The sequence below is a fragment of the Eriocheir sinensis genome, unplaced genomic scaffold, assembly GCF_024679095.1.
Source record: "Eriocheir sinensis breed Jianghai 21 unplaced genomic scaffold, ASM2467909v1 Scaffold422, whole genome shotgun sequence".
NCBI classification, from domain to species: Eukaryota; Metazoa; Arthropoda; class Malacostraca; order Decapoda; family Varunidae; genus Eriocheir; species Eriocheir sinensis.
The window spans coordinates 77,619-97,500 of NW_026111746.1; the positions used below are offsets into that span (position 1 = coordinate 77,619).

At 41.2% G+C, this 19,882-nt stretch overlaps 1 protein-coding gene and 1 long non-coding RNA gene across 8 annotated transcripts in view; one reads left to right on the top strand and one right to left on the bottom strand.

Annotated features, from left to right (window-relative positions):
- Positions 1–524: 524 nt before the first annotated feature.
- LOC126992234 (alkaline phosphatase-like) overlaps positions 525–19,882 on the bottom strand; it is a 60,957-nt gene continuing 41,599 nt past the window's right edge. The window contains exons 2-13 of one of the 3 annotated variants that reach the window (XR_007746373.1): positions 17,353–17,473; positions 16,238–16,342; positions 13,824–13,939; positions 11,755–11,947; positions 10,825–10,997; positions 6,974–7,172; positions 6,241–6,374; positions 5,877–6,075; positions 4,887–4,987; positions 3,199–3,322; positions 837–1,902; positions 525–655 (exon numbers count right to left, since the gene is read on the bottom strand). Coding sequence is in view for 1 of the 3 variants with exons in the window: in XM_050850895.1 (XP_050706852.1) it covers positions 1,610–1,902; positions 3,199–3,322; positions 4,887–4,987; positions 5,877–6,075; positions 6,241–6,374; positions 6,974–7,172; positions 10,825–10,997; positions 11,755–11,947; positions 13,824–13,939; positions 16,238–16,342; positions 17,353–17,446 (1,731 nt within the window). In the remaining 2 variants the exon portion in view is untranslated. Of the gene's footprint in view, positions 1,903–3,198; positions 3,323–4,886; positions 4,988–5,876; positions 6,076–6,240; positions 6,375–6,973; positions 7,173–10,824; positions 10,998–11,754; positions 11,948–13,823; positions 13,940–16,237; positions 16,343–17,352; positions 17,474–19,882 lie in introns of all 3 variants that reach the window. The other 2 variants (XR_007746372.1, XM_050850895.1) reach the window with 2 other exon arrangements.
- On the top strand, positions 1,841–3,189 carry LOC126992235 (uncharacterized). 5 transcript variants are annotated; one of them, XR_007746376.1, is made up of 4 exons: positions 1,876–1,935; positions 1,979–2,138; positions 2,182–2,396; positions 2,440–3,189. It is a non-coding gene; the product is annotated as an uncharacterized LOC126992235 (long non-coding RNA). The 5 variants fall into 5 exon arrangements; XR_007746377.1 differs by lacking the exon at positions 2,440–3,189 and having other exon boundaries at positions 1,841–1,935; positions 2,022–2,138; positions 2,182–2,431; XR_007746374.1 differs by lacking the exon at positions 2,440–3,189 and having other exon boundaries at positions 2,182–2,431.

Genomic DNA, 19,882 nt, shown 5'->3' on the forward strand with positions numbered 1-19,882 from the left:
CAAATGAATATACTAAGAAAACCGTAAAAGGAGAGGATAAAATGCATAAAGAATTAAACACTAAGAATAGAGAATAAAAACAACATGCAAAATACCAACCAAAAAAAGAAAAAAAGAAAAATAGAAACATGAAACGTAAAATATTAAAAAAAATCATATCGAGACTCCACCTAAACACAATTCCAAGGCTCATAAAAACACAGCTGAACCTTCTTACCTGTCTCACTCACCTGTCCTACCTATTACTTTAGTACTGGCTCATTAAACACAGGTAGGGAGTGTCAGCCAACCCACACACCACACAGCCAAGTATTCGGGTCAGGAAAAATAATAAAAATAACAACGCTGGAAATTATGAAGATTGGAGTAAAAGAATCGTTAGCACCAGCACAGGTAATGAGTGTCCTTTCTCACCTGTAATAATTGACCTGTTAATTAATGATATGCTGGTTACCTTGATGTTTTTTTTTTCGTTATTTTTTTTCTTCCACCACCACCATTGCTACATCCTCCTCCTCCTCCTCTTCTTCATATTATTATCTTTTCCTTCTATTTTTCTTATTGTTTTCTTCTCTTTTTTTTCTTCGTCTTCGTCTTCTTCTTTCTTTTTCTGCTTCTTCTTTCGTTTTCTTTTCTTCTTATCCTTCTTCTTCACCTTCTACGTCATATTCTTCTTCGTCTTCTTCTTCTTCCTTTCGTTTTCTTTTCTTCTTCACCTTCTCCTACGTCATCATCTTCTTCTTCTTCTTCTTCTTCTTCTTCTTCTTCTTCTTCTTCTTCTTCTGCTTCTTCTTCTTCTTTTTTCGTTTTCTTTTCTTCTTCTCCTTCTTCTTCACCTTCTCCTACGTCATATTCTTCTTCTTTTTCATTATGCCCCAATTTATCTTCTTCATTGTCCCTTGCTTCACATTCGCCTTCTTAATTCTCTCCCTTCCCATAAACACTCCATTAGTCTCACAATAGTTGACCTCCACACCTCAGGCCAGTCTAACAGTGCAGTTTTCTCCCACTATGATTCTAATTGGTAGGATGTGCACGAATCAACAAATATATCCTACACGAAACAAACAAACGCACACCTGAACGTACATCGCCAGGTAAGGAAGTGTGTATAAGCCTATCTATGTCTTTTTTTCCTTGGTCCTGCCGGCTCAAGCATACAGGTGATTGCATTTTTTGTCTACCTCAAACTAGACTAATTAAAATGTACGTGCAGGTAAAATTTGAGATACATAGACACACAGGCACACACACACACACGGATACAGACTGACACAGACAAAGATACATACATATATAGACAGATAAAGATGGACACACACACACACACACACACACACACACATATGCACACACAGTCACTTTAATACAAACACCATACACACATAATATGCCCTACACACACACACACACACACACACACATATGCACACACAGTCACTATAATACAAACACCATACACACATACAAATACACACACAACATACATACACACCACAGCACCTTTTGCACTGTATCCTCACCACCACCACAACACCAAATTTATCACCACACTCACAAACACAAAACAAACAAACAAAAAATAAACTCCCCTAACACTCTATGCTCCTCACCACCACGCCATCTTCATCACCATCACCGCCACACAGCTCATCACCGCAGCGCCACTACTCAACACCACAGCGCCGCCACCATTACCATCACCACCTTGGCTATAGTACGCCTTGTTGTGGCCATCATCATCGTCAACGTTGTGGCCATGGTTGTGGTGGTTGATATGCTTGTAGTGGGTGTTTTTCGGCCTGTCGCAGTCCGTGTATGGGCCGATGCAGGCTGAGTAGGCCATGACGTGGGCTACATAGCTCTGTTCATGGACGCGGTGGAACAGATGAGCCATGGGGCCTGAGGGGAAAAGTTAAATAGGTGAATTGACAGGTGGAAAGTGTGTGTGGTATAAATTAAACAGGTAAATTGACAGGTGGGAAGTGTGTGTGGGATAAATTAAACAGGTAAATTGACAGGTGGGAAGTGTGTGTGGGATAAATTAAACAGGTAAATTGACAGGTGGAAAGTGTGTGTGGGATAAATTAAACAGGTAAATTGACAGGTGGGAAGTGTGTGTGGGATAAATTAAACAGGTAAATTTACTGGTGGGAAGTTTTTGTGGGATAAATTAAACAGGTAAATTGACAGGTGGAAAGTGTGTGTGGGATAAATTAAACAGGTAAATTGACAGGTGGAAAGTGTGCGTGGGATAAATTAAACAGGTAAATTGACAGGTGGAAAGTGTGTGTGGGATAAATTAAACAGGTAAATTGACAGGTGGAAAGTGTGTGTGGGATAAATTAAACAGGTAAATTGACAGGTGGAAAGTGTGTGTGGGATAAATTAAACAGGTAAATTGACAGGTGGAAAGTGTGCGTGGGATAAATTAAACAGGTAAATTGACAGGTGGAAAGTGGTGACGGTGGTGACAGGTATGTAGGGGTTTGACAGCAGGTACATATATAGGTAATGGTGTACTGAAGAGCTATCTCATATACCACTAAGGAGAATGGCTGGATTAGACACCGTACTTACAATACAGAGGAAGATTAGACAAGCTTGATTGGGAATTTTTTAAAAGGGCATAGACTGGGTGGTGATCTTACTGAAGTGTCTGAATGGGCTCAAGGAATCATTAATAAAGGTGATGTTGATTAAGTACTTACACTGACAGAAATATGTTAGAAACCCCAGTAAAAGGTACAAGGTGGATAAGTTTAGGTTCAGGGAGGAGAGGAATAAGCTGATCCATAAACAGGGTATTGAATGAATGAAACAAATAAAGCAGATGTGTAGCCTAGTTAAAACATATATGGTTCAGTTTCAAATGGAGGTTAGACAGGTGTATGGATGGGAAGGGTGGGAAGGAAAGAACCATATATGTTTTAACTCAGGAGCTGTGTGTGTGCTGACTGGCCTCTTGTGTCTGTGCTCATCCTTATGTATGAGGTGACAGCTGGTGATGGTGAGATGTGTCCAAGTGGGAAGAATCTGGTATTTTTTTTAGGATCTAGGAAAATGGACCAATCTAAAAACAAATAAAATGGTTGATATATACAGTACAATTTTCTTACATCTTTGTCTTGTGCTTCAGTCTGTGTGTCTGCATATCTGCCTGTCTGTCTGCCTATCTGTCTGTCCTGAGCCACTCACCATGGGCATACACAGCCACGTCCTCCCCACCGTGCGTCTCAGAGCCTTTGTAGGTGGGCACGGCAGCGAGCGGCCTGAATTCCTTGTCGGTCGTGTCCACCCCGGTCAGGTTACGCCGGACCACCTGGATGAGTTGGATTCATTATGGGCAGGTAATGGTTATCTTATGCTTGACTGGGTGGGGTTAGGAGGGATAGGGTGAACACATGAGTTTAGGCAAGGTTAGGTGACAGACGAGGTAAGGCAGTTATAAATAAAGGGAGGATGAGGTAAAGTTAGGTAAGGTGAGGTAAGGAAAGGTTATAAGTAAAGTGAGGTTAGGTTAAGGTAAGGGTATAGATAAGGTAATGTGAGGGATGGTAAGGTTATCAGTTAAGCATAGGTAAGGTAATGTGAGGGAAGGTAAGGTTATTAGTAAGATGAGTTTAGATTCAGGTAAGGTTAGGTAATAGGTAAAGTAAGGAAAGGTAAGATTATGGGAAAGGTGAGGTTAGATTCAGGTAAGGTTAAGCATAGGTAAGGTAAGGTTATTAGTAAGGTGAGTTTACATTCAGGTAAGGCTAGGTAAGTAAGTAAAGTAAGGTAAGGTAAGATTATGGGTGAGGTTAAATTCAGGTAAGGTTAGGTAATAGGTAAAGTAAGATAAGGTAAGATTATGGTTAAGGTAAGCCTTGATAAAGTAGTGATGTTAGGTAAGGTTTGAAGGGTAATAAGTTAGGGTATTAAGCTAAAGTATCACATTGGATGGTGAGGAAAATTCGTCAAGTAAAGAAGGTAAGATTAAAAAGGAAAAAAATGACAAGAAAGAAGAATGAAGATGAAAGGAATGCACACCAACATGAATGAAGAGATAGCAAGAAAATAAAAAGAAAGAGAAAGTAATGAAAGTGGAAGAAAAAGTATGGCTTAGAGATGAAGGAGTAGGAAAAACTCGGAGTGAAGCATGAAAAGAGAAAGTGAAAGAGATAGGGAAAAGTTGACAAAGAAGGATAAAAAAATGAAAATGAGAATGAGCAGAAAGGAGGATAAGTAATTAAATAAAGAAAATATGCAGAAAAAAGATAATCGAGAATAAAAATATGTAGAAAGATAGGAAATGAGATAAAGTTAAGATAATGAAAGGAGGATAAGAAATGAGATAAAAAATATGCAGATAAGCGATAAATGATAAAAAATATTAGCAGAAAGATAGAAAATGAGATAAGGGAAAGATAAAGAAAGGAGTATAAGAAATGAGATGAAAAATATGCAGAAAAGAGATAAATGAGAAAAAAATAAGCAGAAAGATAGAAAATGAGATAAGGGAAAGATAAAGAAAGGAGGATGAGAAATGAGATAAGGGAAGGATGAATAACAGATGAAAATAAATAAGAAAAATATGAAGAGACAAAGATAACAAATAAGATAAGAGAAAACTGGAGAAAGAAGGAAGGGAAACGAGATAAAGGGAAATAATGAATAATAAGAAAATATGCAGAATGACAAGGAAATAAGATAAATGAGAAGTAAAATATATGGAAAGGAGAAATGAAGAAATCCCGAAATTGACCTCTCTTTCGGCCACTTTTTTTGATTCTTTTTTTTAGGAGCAGCGAGTAGCGGGCTTTTTTTTTATTATTATTATTGTTTCCTTTTCTTTGTGCCCTTGAGGTGACCAGGTGAGAGGAGCAATTAACGGCATGCCTCACCTCTTGGCCGTCCCAGGTGTAGTTGAAGCCCTCCCCGTTGGTGAACATGAGAGTGGTGTAGGGCAGGTGGTCAGACACATCGTCCTCATTCATCACCTTGCCTGAAACACACCTGGAATTTACCTGTCTGTCACGAACACCTTTGCACACACACACACACACACACACACACACACACACACACACACACACACACACACACACACACACACACACACACACACACACACACTGGGCACAAAGGAACGGCTGGATAAATGTAGATATGGAGAGAGGACTATTAGTGTTAAGCTCGGGCCCGGTAGACTACAAAAATGTAAATATAAATAGGTATATACACAAACATACTAATATACACACCTTCCCCACTCGAATGCAAAAGCTACCAAATCTTCTCCCTTTTCTTCATCATCTTTATCATCTTCTTTTCCATTTTTTCTTCTTCTAACTGTAGTATTCCTTTTTATCTTCCTCCTCCTCCTCCTCCTCCTCCTCCTCCTCCTCCTCCTCCTCTTCGTTTTCCATCACCTGTGCCACCAGTTCCTCATCCTCTCCTCTTCCAACTTATCCACTTCACATCTCTTCCTCCTTTCTTCCTGCATCACCCATTTAGTACAATCCCTTCCTTTTAAACTTACTTATATATAGTGCCCATTGCCTCCTCCTCCTCCTCCTACTCCTTTTCTTTTCCTATTATCCATTCAGTAAAAATGCTTCCTCTTTCTCCGACTTCTCTCATTCATTCCTTTTCCTCCTCCAGCTCTCTTCCTTCATCTCCTCCTCTATATATCGTCCTCCTCCTCCTCCTTCTCTATATATCGTCCTCCTCCTCCTCCTCTATATATCGTCCTCCTCCTCCTCCTTCTCTATATATCGTCCTCCTCCTCCTCCTCCTCTATATATCCTCCTCCTCCTCCTCCATCTTTTGTCCACCTACTACTCTTTCTCTCACCCTCCTTCATCTCTTCCTCCTCCTTCTCTCCTCCTCACCGAAGATGTCGTTGCCTCTGACGGGGTAGCCGTTCATGGTCATGACATGGGAGTGGTCGGCCGTCACCACCACCAGCGTCTCCTCCAGGTCCACCTCCTCCATGGTCTCCTGCACCGCCTCTTCCATGGCCAACAGCTCCTCCAGGGCGCGGCGGGGCATGGCGTGGTGAAGGGCGTGGTCGATCCTGCCGCCCTCCACCTGTGCAAGCGTGATTTTGGTTGAAGATTTTTACCTGTAGGATTCTCTCTCTCTCTCTCTCTCTCTCTCTCTCTCTCTCTCTCTCTCTCTCTCTCTCTCTCTCTCTCTCTCTCTCTCTCTCTCTCTCTCTCTCTCTCTCTCTCTCTCTCTCTCTCTCTCTCTCACCATCAGGAAGAAGCCGTTATGGTTCCTCTTGAGCTTCTTGATCGCCACCTTCACCATCTCCTTCAGGTGGGGCGCTCCCTGGGGGCTCGTGTCCCGGTCCATCTCATAAGGGACGTGAAGGTCGCCGAACAGCCCTGGGGGAGGAGGAGGAGAGAATGTGAGTGGTGCGGGATGGTGGTGGTGGTGGTGGTGGTGGTAAGGGGATGTTCTAGTAGCGGTAGTGGTAGTTATTGGGGTAGTTATCAGGGAGGAGGAGGAGGAGGAGGAGTGAGTGGTGGTGGTGGTAGGGGTGGTGGTTGTTGTAATAATAGCTGTAGGGGTAGTTATGTTATAATAGTAGTAGTAGTAATAGTAATAGTAATAGTAGTAGTAGTAGTAGTAGTAGTAGTAGTAGTAGTAGTAGTAGTAAAGTACTTGTAGAAGTGACACGACAGCGTTAGATGAGTAAAGAATGAATGGAAAGAAGAATAGTTTGGTAGAAATAGGGGAGAGAAGGGAAATAATCGAGATAGAGAAGGGGGAAAGAAATAATAATAATAATAATAATAATAATAATAATAATAATAATAATAATAATAATAATAATAATAATAAGAAGAAGAAGAAGAAGAAGAAGAAGAAGAAGAAGAAGAAGAAGAAAGGAAAAAAGAAAAAGACGATAAGGAAAAAGAAAAAGACGATGAAGACGTATACATGTACAACCACAATCATCACCACCACCTCCGCCGCTCACCCATGATGTAGTCCGTGTTCTTGGGGTCAACGTTCATGAGGTCCTCCGTGGTGGTGAGGTAGGCCGTGCTGGCGCCCTCCGCTGCCTTCGCCTGCTGCCACTCCGTCACCAAGTTCCTCCCGTCACTCCGCACGCACTTCTTCTCGGCATCAGGCTCCAGCCCCGCCCCCATCTCCTGCCGCCCCCCGCCCATGATCACCTGTGTCGGGGAAAAGGAGGTTAGTTAAGAGTGTCTGCAGGTGTGGTAAGGTTAAGTTAAGGTGGGCTTAAAGACGGAGAGGAATAAGGTGAAAGAAAAGGAGTGTGTTGAGAGAGAAGATTTAATGAGGGGTGTCTATATGTGTGGTTTGAAGATGGAGAGGAAGAAGAAGGAAAAAAAAGAGTGTGTTGGGAGAGAAAGGTTAATGAGAGGTGTGTTGACAGGTGTACTTAGGTAAAAGGGAAGGGGGAGTGGAAGACGGAGCGAAAGGAGAAGAGAAAGTAAAATGAAAATATATAGAAAAGAAAAGGGAAAAAGATGTGGCGTTGAAAAAGGAGGAGAAGGAAGAGAAAGAAAAGTAAGTAAAGGTTGATGAGGGAGATGTGGTAAAGGTGTGCTAAGGTTAAGGGAAGGTGGGCTTGAAGATGGAGAGGAAGAAGAAAGAAAGAGTGTGTGTTTTGTGAGAAAGGTTAATAAAGGGGGGGGGGGGGGTTGTTGACAGGTGTATGTAGGTACAAGGGAAGGGGGAGTGGAAGATGGAGAGGGAAGAGAAGGGAAAGAAAAATGAAAATACATAGAAAAGGGAAAAACATGTGTTGAAAAAGGAGAAGGAAGAGAAAGAGAAGTAAATAAAGGTTGATGAGGGAGATGTGGTAGTAGTAAAGGTGTGCTAAGGTTAAGGGAAGGTGGGCTTGAAGATGGAGAGGAAGGAGAAAGAAAAGGAGTATGTTTTGAGAGAAAGGTTAATGGGGGAGGGGGGGGTGGACAGGCGTGCGTAGGTAAAAGGTAAATGAGAATGGAAGGTGGAGGGGGAAGAGAAGGGAAAATAAAATGAAAATACATAGAAAAGGGAAAAAGATGTGGCGTTGGAAAAGGATGAGGAGAAGGAAAAAAAGAAAAGTAAATAAAGGTTGGTAAGGGAGATGTGGTAAAGGTGTGCTAAGGTTAAGGGAAGGTGGGCTTGAAGATGGAGAGGAAAAAGGAGAGAAATAAAGTGTTGGGAGAGAAGAGTTAATTGGAAAGGGGTTGACAGGTGTGTCTAGGTAAAAGGTAAGTGAGAGTGGAAGATGGAAAGGGAAGCGGAGAGGGGAACGTAAAAGGGAAATATATACAAAAGGAATAGGCAAGGAAAAAAGATGTGGCGTTGAAGAAAAGGACACGGAGGAGGAGAAGGAAAAGGAGGAGAAAGAAATGTGAAAAAGAAAGAGGAAAACGGATATGAAAAAGGGAAACAAAGGGGGAGGAAAGATTGCTCCCTCTTGCACGAGGGCGCACGGGCCTTTGCCAAAGGCGGCCCGTAGCAGGGAGCCGACAGACCGACTCTATCGGCGATCGAAATCTAGCCGACCAAGTCGGTCTGTCGACGAGGACTGGCGTGTCTCTGAAAACAAAGGCAAGTGGCAATGAATAAGAAGGAAATGGAGGAGAAAGAAAAGTATAAATGAAAAAAGGAAAAGGAAAAGAAAAGGAATAAAGGGAGGTGGCGTTGAAGGATGAAAAGGAAAAAAAGGAAAAACAAAAGTAAAGAGGAAATACAAAGAAGGAAAAGGGAAAATATAAAGGAGAAAAAATAAGAAAAAATAATTGTAGTAGTAGTAGTAGTAGTAGTAGTAGTAGGAGTAGGAGGAGGAGGAGGTGGCGTGTTGCATTAAAATTGATAAAGCCTTCCCTGCAATACAGTAGTAATTTTCTTTTACAGGAACAGAAGAAAACGGCATTTACAGAACACAACATACGTATTCAGGGAGGTAAATACGAACGAACAATATTACAATGCGTTCTCTCTCTCTCTCTCTCTCTCTCTCTCTCTCTCTCTCTCTCTCTCTCTCTCTCTCTCTCTCTCTCTCTCTCTATCTGTCTGTCTGTGCGTGTCTACTTTTCAGGTTTATAGCTATTTTTGCGACTACATTTCGGTATCAGTTTATCTATCTATAAACATCACACACACACACACACACACACACACACACACACACCTCCGGAAACCCACACACCTTGAAGATCACCCCTCCTGGCGGAGCGATAAATTACGGATAAACGCGAACCCTGACGCACGTCAATTCACACGTGACTGCTGCTGCTGCTGCTGCTACCGTTGCTGTGCCTCTTTTACAAGAAAATTCATAAATGTGTGCAGTGTTTTTGTATCAAAGTACATAAACAAATTCACGGTAAGAATCATAGTCTTATTTCTGTTCCACGTTAGGTTCTTCCCAGTCATCATTTCTGCTACAGGTATTCACATGTAATGGTAAATAGTTCTGAGGGGCTGCCATGTGGAGTTTGAAAGGCCTCCTGTAAGTCTCCTTACATCCTTGCGTAGCCTTGGGAATCTATTTTTTAATGGCAATATTGCATACACGTACTTTTGTGATTAATTTATGGTAGACAGACATGCAGACAGACAAAAATACATAGCTTCTTTACATATGCGCAGGTGTGTGTGTGTGTGTGTGTGTGTGTGTGTGTGTGTGTGTGTATATAGTGTATATATATATATATATATATATATATATATATATATATCTATATATATATATATATATATATATATATATATATATATATATATATATATATATATATATATATATATATATATATATCTAGATATATATATATATATATATATATATATAAACGAATACCAGGAAAAGAAAGTCATGCAGCATCTCATCTCCCTCCGCCAGTGTCAGTAATGTGGTCGATGCTTCCCGGTGGTCACACGCCAGAGCAATTTTTTCCCTCGGTTATTCTCAAGGTGTGCCGTTTTACCTGTGTGATTCATCTGCAATTTTCAGCGTGTCACTTTCCTGCTGCACCCACAAACTACTTCCTCCTTCTCCCTATTGCTACACAAGGTCAATCCGCAACACTGAACACGCGAACATGAGCAACACTGCTTTGCTTGTGAATGCGTGTGAAAACAGAGACAGATGGATAAATAAATAGATAGACAGATAGATATAGATAGATAGATAGATTGAGAGATATCTTATTCTAACTTATGCAATCTTACTTTGATTCTAACCTTAAGAAACCTGACCTAACCCAACATTTATTTCCCAAGTCCTATTACAAACTGTTCTGCTCTGGTCATTACCTGATCTCACCCAACAGAATATCTCCTAACGCGACCAAACATAATGATTAAACAGCCTAAAATGAGTGAGCCTTGCCTAATTTAACTTTACATAGCTCACCTCACATGTCTTAGCGTTACCTAAATAACCTAACCTAGCCTAGCTTATCTCTATTGTCTTCGTAATCTTATCAGACGAGTTCCATATCTGACAACCTAGTCTATAATAAGTTTGCTTAATCTTATGTTCATGTGTTCCTTATGTAACTAATTTTATTCTAACCAGATCATTACCCTCGCAAACCACACCTAACCTTTGGTAATTATGTAGCCATTCCTATCTTAACCTATCCTCACCAATCATTACCTTCAACCACAATTAACTATCCTGAAACCCTTATGTAACCCAACCATTACCTATCCCAACCTAACCATTCCCTAGGCAAGCCCCCTTAACCATAATGTAATCCTTATGTAACATGTCCTATCCTAACCTACCCTAACCTGTCCTAACCTAACCTTTACCTCAGCAACAACTTCCTAACCTTCGCCCGCCGCGCCATGACCCACCTTGAGGTTCCTGCCCGGCTCGTCCTCCACCAGCTGGCGCGCGATGTCCTTGCAGGGCAGCGTCTGGTTCCCGTCCGCCATCATCTTGGTGTCGCACTGCCAGTACCTGAACGGCGACTTGGCGTAGGCCGCGGCGGGTGTGGCGTGGGTCACCTGGGCTGTCGTCACCACACCTGTTGGAGGTTGTTAGGGAGAGTTAAAAAAAACTTATCAGAGCTCAGGAATGGACTGGTTACCTGTCTGGTAGGTAGGTGCATATAATTCATCAAAACTAAAAGGAAAATATCCGTATAGTCACAAAAAACGCCAGAACAATGAAAAGTAAAATAGACACTTGGAATGTTCGAACTTTGTTTTTGTTCGATAGATGACAGAACTTGCATAGAATTTAAAGACCAGTCGTCTGAGGAAATACCAGTAAAACTGTCAAAACTCTAGAGGAAAAAATACTAGTACGATTACAGTAATATAACAAACACTCGCCTCCGATAGGGAACACACCAATTAAACTTTTGGCTCTTGGAAAAATTCCTGCACAGATAGTATTATACAAATCAAATAAAAAACGAACAGAAAAGGAAATATCTATTAAAATCTCTCTCTCTCTCTCTCACACACACACACACACACACACACACACACATATACACCTGTCTGACAAGAAAACACCTGTGCTAACCTTGGAACTGTAGGGGAACCTTTTCAAATCACACAGATACATAAAATAATCATGCACCTGCCCGCAACGAAACACCTGCATCGGAGCATCAGAGGAAGCATACATAATGATTAAGTGTAGACTGTGTAATTTGTAAGTTGTAAAGATGTACTACTTATCTATCATTTTTATTTATTTATACCGCTATGGATTCTGCTCTTTACCTTTACCTGTGTGAATTAAAACTATCATTCATGTTACTATCATCTTACCTGTGTCTTTGCCTGCGTCCTGTGCCCACTTGATGATCGTGTCCACCTGGTTCTCGGGGACGATGGAGGCGGGGCAGTCCTTCATCTTGACGTGGCCGTTGACACCCACGGTGTAGTAGTTGGCCTTCACGCCAGCGAGGAAGGCGGTGGCGGTGGCGGCGCTGTCTGGGACCTGGCGATCTAGGTTGTACGTCTGTTGGGGAGGGGAGAGGGTGAGAATGAGAGGGAGGAGAATGAAAGGGAAAGAGGGAAAAGGTAGATACATACCACCAAAAAATCACACGTGCCAATATTTTCTCTCCACTTCTTTTCAACTTTTTCCTCTTTATCTTCACCAGCAATCCACCTAAACTATTTAAATACACCTAGCCACACTCTTCTCCTAACACCATACCAAGTTATAAGCTCTTAACTTGTATCCTTTTAACAGGGATGGGGAAAAAGTAAAGGTATATAACACAGAAAGAATCACATGCAACAAAATTCTTTCTCAAAATGCGAGGGATGAGGATGAGAGGGAGGAGAATGTGAGGGAGGAGGATGAGAGAGGAGAATAAGAGGGTGAAGAATGAGAGGGAGGAGCATAAGGGAGGAGAATGAGGAGGAGGAAAATGAAATGGAGAAGAGTAAGGAGAATGAGAGGGAGGAAAATGAAATTGAAAAGAATGAGTAAGGAGAATGAGAGGGAGGAAAATGAAATGGAAAAGAATGAGTAAGGAGAATGAGAGGGAGGAAAATGAAATGGAAAAGAATGAGTAAGGAGAATGAGAGGGAGGAAAATGAAATGGAAAAGAATGAGTTAGGAGAATGAGAGGGAGGAAAATGAAATGAAAAAGAATGAGTAAGGAGAATGAGAGGGAGGAAAATGAAATGGAAAAGAATGAGTAAGGAGAATGAAATGGAAAAGAATGAGTAAGGAGAATGAGAGGGAGGAAAATGAAATGGAAAAGAATGAGTAAGGAGAATGAGAGGGAGGAAAATGAAATGAAAAAGAATGAGTAAGGAGAATGAGAGGGAGGAAAATGAAATGGAAAAGAATGAGTAAGGAGAATGAGAGGGAGGAAAATGAAATGGAAAAGAATGAGTAAGGAGAATGAGAGGGAGGAAAATGAAATGGAAAAGAATGAGTAAGGAGAATGAGAGGGAGGAAAATGAAATGGAAAAGAATGAGTAAGAAGAATGAGAGGGAGGAAAATGAAATGGAAAAGAATGAGTAAGGAGAATGAGATGGAGGAAAATGAAATGGAAAAGAATGAGTAAGAAGAATGAGAGGGAGGAAAATGAAATGGAAAAGAATGAGTAAGAAGAATGAGAGGGAGGAAAATGAAATGGAAAAGAATGAGTAAGGAGAATGAGAGGGAGGAAAATGAGGGAGATAGGGAGGGAGGGAAGTAAACGGGTGATTGTAGAGGTGACTTTTTCTTCTACTACTTATTCCATTCTACTACGGCTATTTCTATTACTACTTCTACAACTACTCCTGCAAAAACTACTATCCTTCCTTCTCCTCTTTTATGTTATCTGATCCTCCTGTACAGCTACGTTTTTCTTCCTCTTTTTCTCTCCTCTTCTCATCTTTTTTTTCTTTTCCTTTCTCCTCACCATATTATCGCTTTTCATTTTCCTCTTTACAATTCTCATAATCATAATTCTATCCCTGTATTTTTTTTTCTATCAGTCTACGTTCTTTCCATTTCTCCTACTCCTTATCGGTAGTTTCCTCTCACTCCTGTGCATTAAACTTTTTCCTCCTCCTCCTCCTCCTCCTCTTCTTCCTTTTTATCGACCATTTTCTCCGATTATTATCCATTAAAACCATCCTCCTCCTCCTCTTCATCATCATCATCATTATTAACATTTCTTTCCCCCTCCTGTGCAACATAACCCATTTTCCTCCTCCTCCTCCTCCTCCTCCTCCTTTTTATCGACCATTTTCTCCTGTTCCTATTCATCAAAACCATCCTCCTCCTATTCATCATCATTAACATTTCTTTCCCCCTCCTGTGCAACATAACCCATTTTCCTCCTCCTCCTCCTCCTCCTCCTCCTCCCCCCCTTGTAATACACACCTTCAGCAGGGCGATGTTGGAGAACCTGTCCCATACGAGGCTGCCCTCCTCCCCCGAGTTCCCTTTCTTCTGCCCCTTCAGGATGCGTCCCACCGTCGCCGCCGTCACGCCCATGCCTGCAGGTAACACAGGTAGCGGGTTACAGGTGGGAAAGGTAAATGAGGGACAGGGAAAGAGGTGGTGAATAAAATGAAGTGTTAACGGCTTTTTGACTCTCTCTCTCTCTCTCTCTCTCTCTCTCTCTCTCTCTCTCTCTCTCTCTCTCTCTCTCTCTCTCTCTCTCTCTCTCTCTCTCTCTCTCTCTCTCTCTCTCTCTCTCTCTCTCTCTCTCTCTCTCCTTGTTCGTTAACCCCATTCTATCTCTACCTCGATTTTCTCTATTCTCCTCTTTCTATCTTTCCTCCTCTTCCACAATCCTTCTCCTTGTCTCATACTCTCTTCTTCCCATTTACTCTTCCTTTCTTCCAAGTCTCTCCTCCTCCTCCTCCTCTCCCTGCCTTCATTCCAAGACACATGTTAATTTTTCTAATCAATTTGTTTTTTCGACGCTGCCAAACACAGTAATTCGCTCTTATTAAATCTCTAGTGATGGGGATTAGTAAGGGGGATGATGCCCTTGAACTGTTTCCTCTACTGTAAAAAAATAAATAAATAAATAAATGAATAAATAAATAAATAAATTGGGAGAATGCCTTACCTCACAACACACGCGCACAATCACCTCCCTCTTTCCCTGCCTCTCACTATCACGAATCTCACCATCACAATAACTCACCATCACTACATCTCTTTCACAGTCACTATCCCTTTCACCTTCACCATAAATCATCACCATAACTCACTATCAATATCCCTTTCACCATCACCATCCCTTTCACTGTCACCATTCCTCCCACCATCACCATAACCCTAACCATCATTACAACTTTCACCATCACCATCCCTTTCACCATCACCATAACTCTTACCATCACCTCCATTATTTCCTGCGTCTCACAATCACAAGTCTCACCATCACAATAAGTCACCATCACTACATCTCTTTCACAATCACCATCCCTTTCACCTGCACCATAAATCATCATCACCATAAGTCACTATCACTATCCCTTTCACCATCACCATCCCTTTCACTGTCACCATCCGTTGCATCATCACCATCCCTCCCACCATCACAATAACTCACCATCACTACATCTCTTTCGCAATCACTATCCCTTTCACCTTCACCATAAATCATCATCACCATAACTCAGTCACTATCCCTTTCACCATCACCATCCCTTTCACTGTCACCGTCCCTTACACTATCACCATCCCTCCCACCATCACCATAACTCTAACCATCATCATAACTCTCACCATCACCATCACCATAACTTTCACTATCACCTCCCTCATTCCCTGCCTCTCACTATCACCACAAGTCTCACCATCACAATAACTCACTATCACTACATCTCTTTCCTAATCACTATATCCCTTTCACCTTCACCGTAAATCATCATAACCATAACTCACTATCCCTTTCACCATCACCATAACTCTCACCATCACCATTCTTCTCACCATCACAATAACTCTCACCATCACCATAACTCTCACCATCACCATTCTTCTCACCATCACAATAACTGTCACCATCACCTTAAATCACCATCACCATAAATGTCACCATCACCATCCCTTTCACCAACACCATCTGTCTCACCATCCCAATCCCTCTCACAATCACAATAACTCTCAGCATCACCATCCCTCTCCCCATAAATCACCATCACCATCCCTCTCACCATCACTATTCCTCTCATCATCACCATCCTTTTCATCATCACCATACCTTTCACCATCACCATAACTCTCAACACCACTATCCCTTTCATTGTCACCATAACTGCTACCATCACCATAACTCTCACCATCCCCATCCCTCCTACCGTCACCATCCCTCTCACCATCACCACCCCTTTCACCATCACCATCCCTTTCATCACCATCATTGTTACTATCACCATAACTCACCATCACCATCCCTCCTACCATTCCACCCCTTTCCCCATCACCATAACTCACTATCAGCATCCCTTTCATTATCACCATCCCGTTTACTATCACCATTCCTTTCACCATCCTTCCCACCATCACCATAACTCACCATCACCATCCCTTTCACTATCACCATCCCTCCTACCATTCCATCCCTTTCCCCATCACCAAAACTCATTATCAGCATCCCTTCCATTATCAGCATCCCTTCCATTATCAGCATCCCTTCCATTATCAGCATCCCTTCCATTATCAGCATCCCTTCCATTATCAGCATCCCTTCCATTATCAGCATCCCTTTTTCTATCACTATTCCCTTCACCATCCTTCCCACCATCACCTTCCGTCCCAGCGTCACCCTAACTCACCGTCGCCGAGGAAGAGGATCACGTTCTTGGCCTTATTGGTGATCCTTGGCTGGTGCAGGGCCTCCTTTATCTCCCTCAGGCCGTGCTCCATCCAGAATGACGTCTCTGCGTGGCGCGGCGAGGTACAAGTGTGAGGGGGCGAAAACGTGCGAGATAAGAGCTGGTTCAGTGTCCTACTTCTTCAAGCAAATGAAAGGTTAGAATGGTAGAGATTGGTGCAAATGCTAAGGGTTAAGGAAAATTATCAAGCACAAAACTTTAATATTTTGTTGTCACTATAATATGCAGAAGAATGTAATGTAGGCAAGTCTTTGAAAAAATGTTAAATTCTGAAGCAAAGGGTGACCTTCAAATTCATTAGCTTTATATGAATACCAGCTGAACTAACATAGTTTGACGTCCCACTTCATGACCTCTGTATACATAACAGACAAACGAACAAAATCTGACCTTCCAACTCATGAACTCTGAATAAATAACAACTGAACCAACATTACCTTTCACTTCACGATCTCTTGACAGCTGAACTAACAGAATTTGTCCTTCCTCATGACCTCTCTCTACATCTGAACTAACAATTTGTCCTTTCTCAAGAACTCTATATACAGCTGAACTAACAATTTGTCCTTTCTCGTGAACTCTATATACAGCTGAACTAACAATTTGTCCTTTCTCGTGAACTCTATATACATCTGAACTAACAATTTGTCCTTTCTCAAGAACTCTATATACAGCTGAACTAACAGAATTTAACCTTCCTACTTATGGCCCCTTAACTCGTACAAATAATAGCTGAAATAACAAAAAAAATGATCTTTCACCTAAATAACAGCTCAGTAACAGACAGAATTTGACCTTACACCTACAGACCTTAATAATAAACCAACAAATAAAAGCTAAACTAAAAGAGGTGATATTTCACTTGATGACCTTTATCAACTAACCAGTAAATAACTACTGAAATATATATAAAAAAAAATTACCTTCCACCAAAGGACTTCGGTGAACTGACAAAAACAACAGAAGCCACACTGCCTTTTCTACTGATGACCTCTACAATTTCCCTCATAAACAATATCTGGGAAGCTTGACCCTGACGCTTTAACTTGACTCACCTGTTTCCCTCGAGTCTGGCGGCAGGAAGACCACCTGGGCACTGGGGACCACGAGGGCAGTGACCACCCCCAACACCATTACGAAAGACAGCATGGTGACCTCCTAGCCGTGCTCACCGCTCTGGAAGCATGGTGATAAGGGTGAAGGTGAGGAGGAAGTAATAGTAGTAGTAGTAGTAGTAGTAGTAGTAGTAGTAGTAGTAGTAGTAGTAGTAGTAGTAGTAGTAGTAGTAGTAGTAGTAGTAGTAGTAGTAGTAGTAGTAGTAGTAGTAGTAGTAGTAGTAGTAGTAGTAGTAATAACAATAATAATAATAATAATGGTAATAACTCCCACTCTTGACAGAACACATGAATCCCCTAGAACAAAGAGAACAAAGAAAAGCGAAATAATAATCGGAAATCCATCCATCTCTCTCTCTCTCTCTCTCTCTCTCTCTCTCTCTCTCTCTCTCTCTCTCTCTCTCTCTCTCTCTCTCTCTCTCTCTCTCTCTCTCTCTCTCTCTCTCTCTCTCTCTCTCTAAAACATGAGTATTGCATCAGTAACAAGGACACATATTTCAACTTGCTTTCTAGGTCATCAATGTTTGTGTGTGTGTGTGTGTGTGTGTGTGTGTGTGTGTGTGTGTGTGTGTGTGTGTGTGTGTGTGTGTGTGTGTGTGTGTGTGTGTGTGTGTGTGTGTGTGTGTGTGTGTGTGTGTGTGTGTGTGTGTGTGTGTGTGTGTGTGTGTGTGTGTGTGTGTGTGTGTGTGTGTGTGTGTGTGTGTTGATTTCTGTTCTGAGTCTATCTGTCTGTCTGTTTGTCTGTCTGTCGGTGTGTGTTTATTCTGTCTGCTTTTTCTCATCGTCAGACTAGTTGTTTTTTGTAGGGTTGTTGATATGTTTGTTTATTTGTTTATGTATCTATCTTTTATGTTAATCAATTTGTTAAACTCTTTACCCTTTAATTTGTATATGCATTCACTCGTTCATCTATTCATCTGTTTATTTATTTATTTACCTATTTATCTTTATTTGTTTATCTCCTTATTTATATATTAATTAATTTATTTATTCATTTACATATACCCTTGAACGAGAATATCGCAATGCCAAACTTTCTTTAATTCTTTTTCTATGACAATATTTTCTTTATAATATCATTCATCTTCTTCTGCAAACATATTTTTTCAGAGCTTTATCGCAGTTGTTAATGTATTTGTTCCTTTATAACAAGTTTTCTGCATTACTCTTTTTTTTTTTTAAATTTGTCTCTCTCTCTCTCTCTCTCTCTCTCTCTCTCTCTCTCTCTCTCTCTCTCTCTCTCTCTCTCTCTCTCTCTCTCTCTCTCTCTCTTATAACAATAGTTTCTTAATAAAATCATTGGACTTCTTCAGCAGACATATTTTTCATTATTTTATCGAAGTAGTTGATGTTTTTGTTCCTTCATAACAAGTTTTCTGCATTAACTTTTTCTCGATATTTTTTTATTTTTCTTCCTTTCTGAGAATTAGCAAGTGGTGGATTGGTGGAAAACGTGATTGCGTTGTTGTTGGGTATCTCCTTCTAATTTTTCGCTTCAGGCATTATTACGTATATAGTAAATTTACATTGATTCTCAAACCTGTATTCTCGGACACCTTGGGTTCTCATCTTACGAGCATCTTCCTCGGCCACGGAGATTAGGCAAGCCTTCATGGATGTACTTCCCGTCCGTTGTGCAGAAGCCTTGTAAAGCAACTTCTAGGCTTATGGAACAGTTCGTGGAAGTTCCAACAACTTGTACTGTCCAAACCCCTTATGCAAGAGTTAACCAGCATCTTCACTATTTCATCCCTCACGCTGGTAAACTCTGGAACAATCTTCCTTCATCTGTATTTCCTCTTGCCTATGACTTGAATTCTTTCAAGAGAAGGGTATCAGGACACCTCTCCTCCCAAAATTGGCCTCTCTTTCGGCCGCCTCTTCTGATTCTTTTTTAGGAGCAGCGAGTAGCGGGCTTTTTTATTATTGTTTTTTTTGTGTGCCCTTGAGCTGCCTCCTTTGTCGTAAAAAAAAAAAAAAAAAAAATGCAGGTAGTGCGTTAAAATAAACTGCATGTAATTAACAAAGCTGGGTGATTCATTACTCAAAAGTATCATATAAATATAATAAATCAAAATTCATAGCAATCTTAAACTAGTCAGCATCTCCTTGGATACCCAGTTAAATCATACTCACAAAACTCGAAACTAGGCCACTGCGTAAGTTCTTCAACTGCTCGACAGATTCTGGACCATTCTTTAATGACCGAGTGTCTTCTTAAATCACACTCACAAAACTCGACACTAGACCACTCTGTAAATTCTAACTACTCGGCAGATTCTACGTAGACCATCCTTTAATGCCAGAGTGTCTTCTTAACTTGATTGCACGAGAAAAAACATGGACAAGCACACACGACAGCGACTCAGCAATTTCTTCTCCCATCAGTGAGAATCTCGACCTAAGATGCGACCCCCAGCAAGCCGCGAGAGCCACCCCACCTGACCATGCACCTTATCATTATTATTTT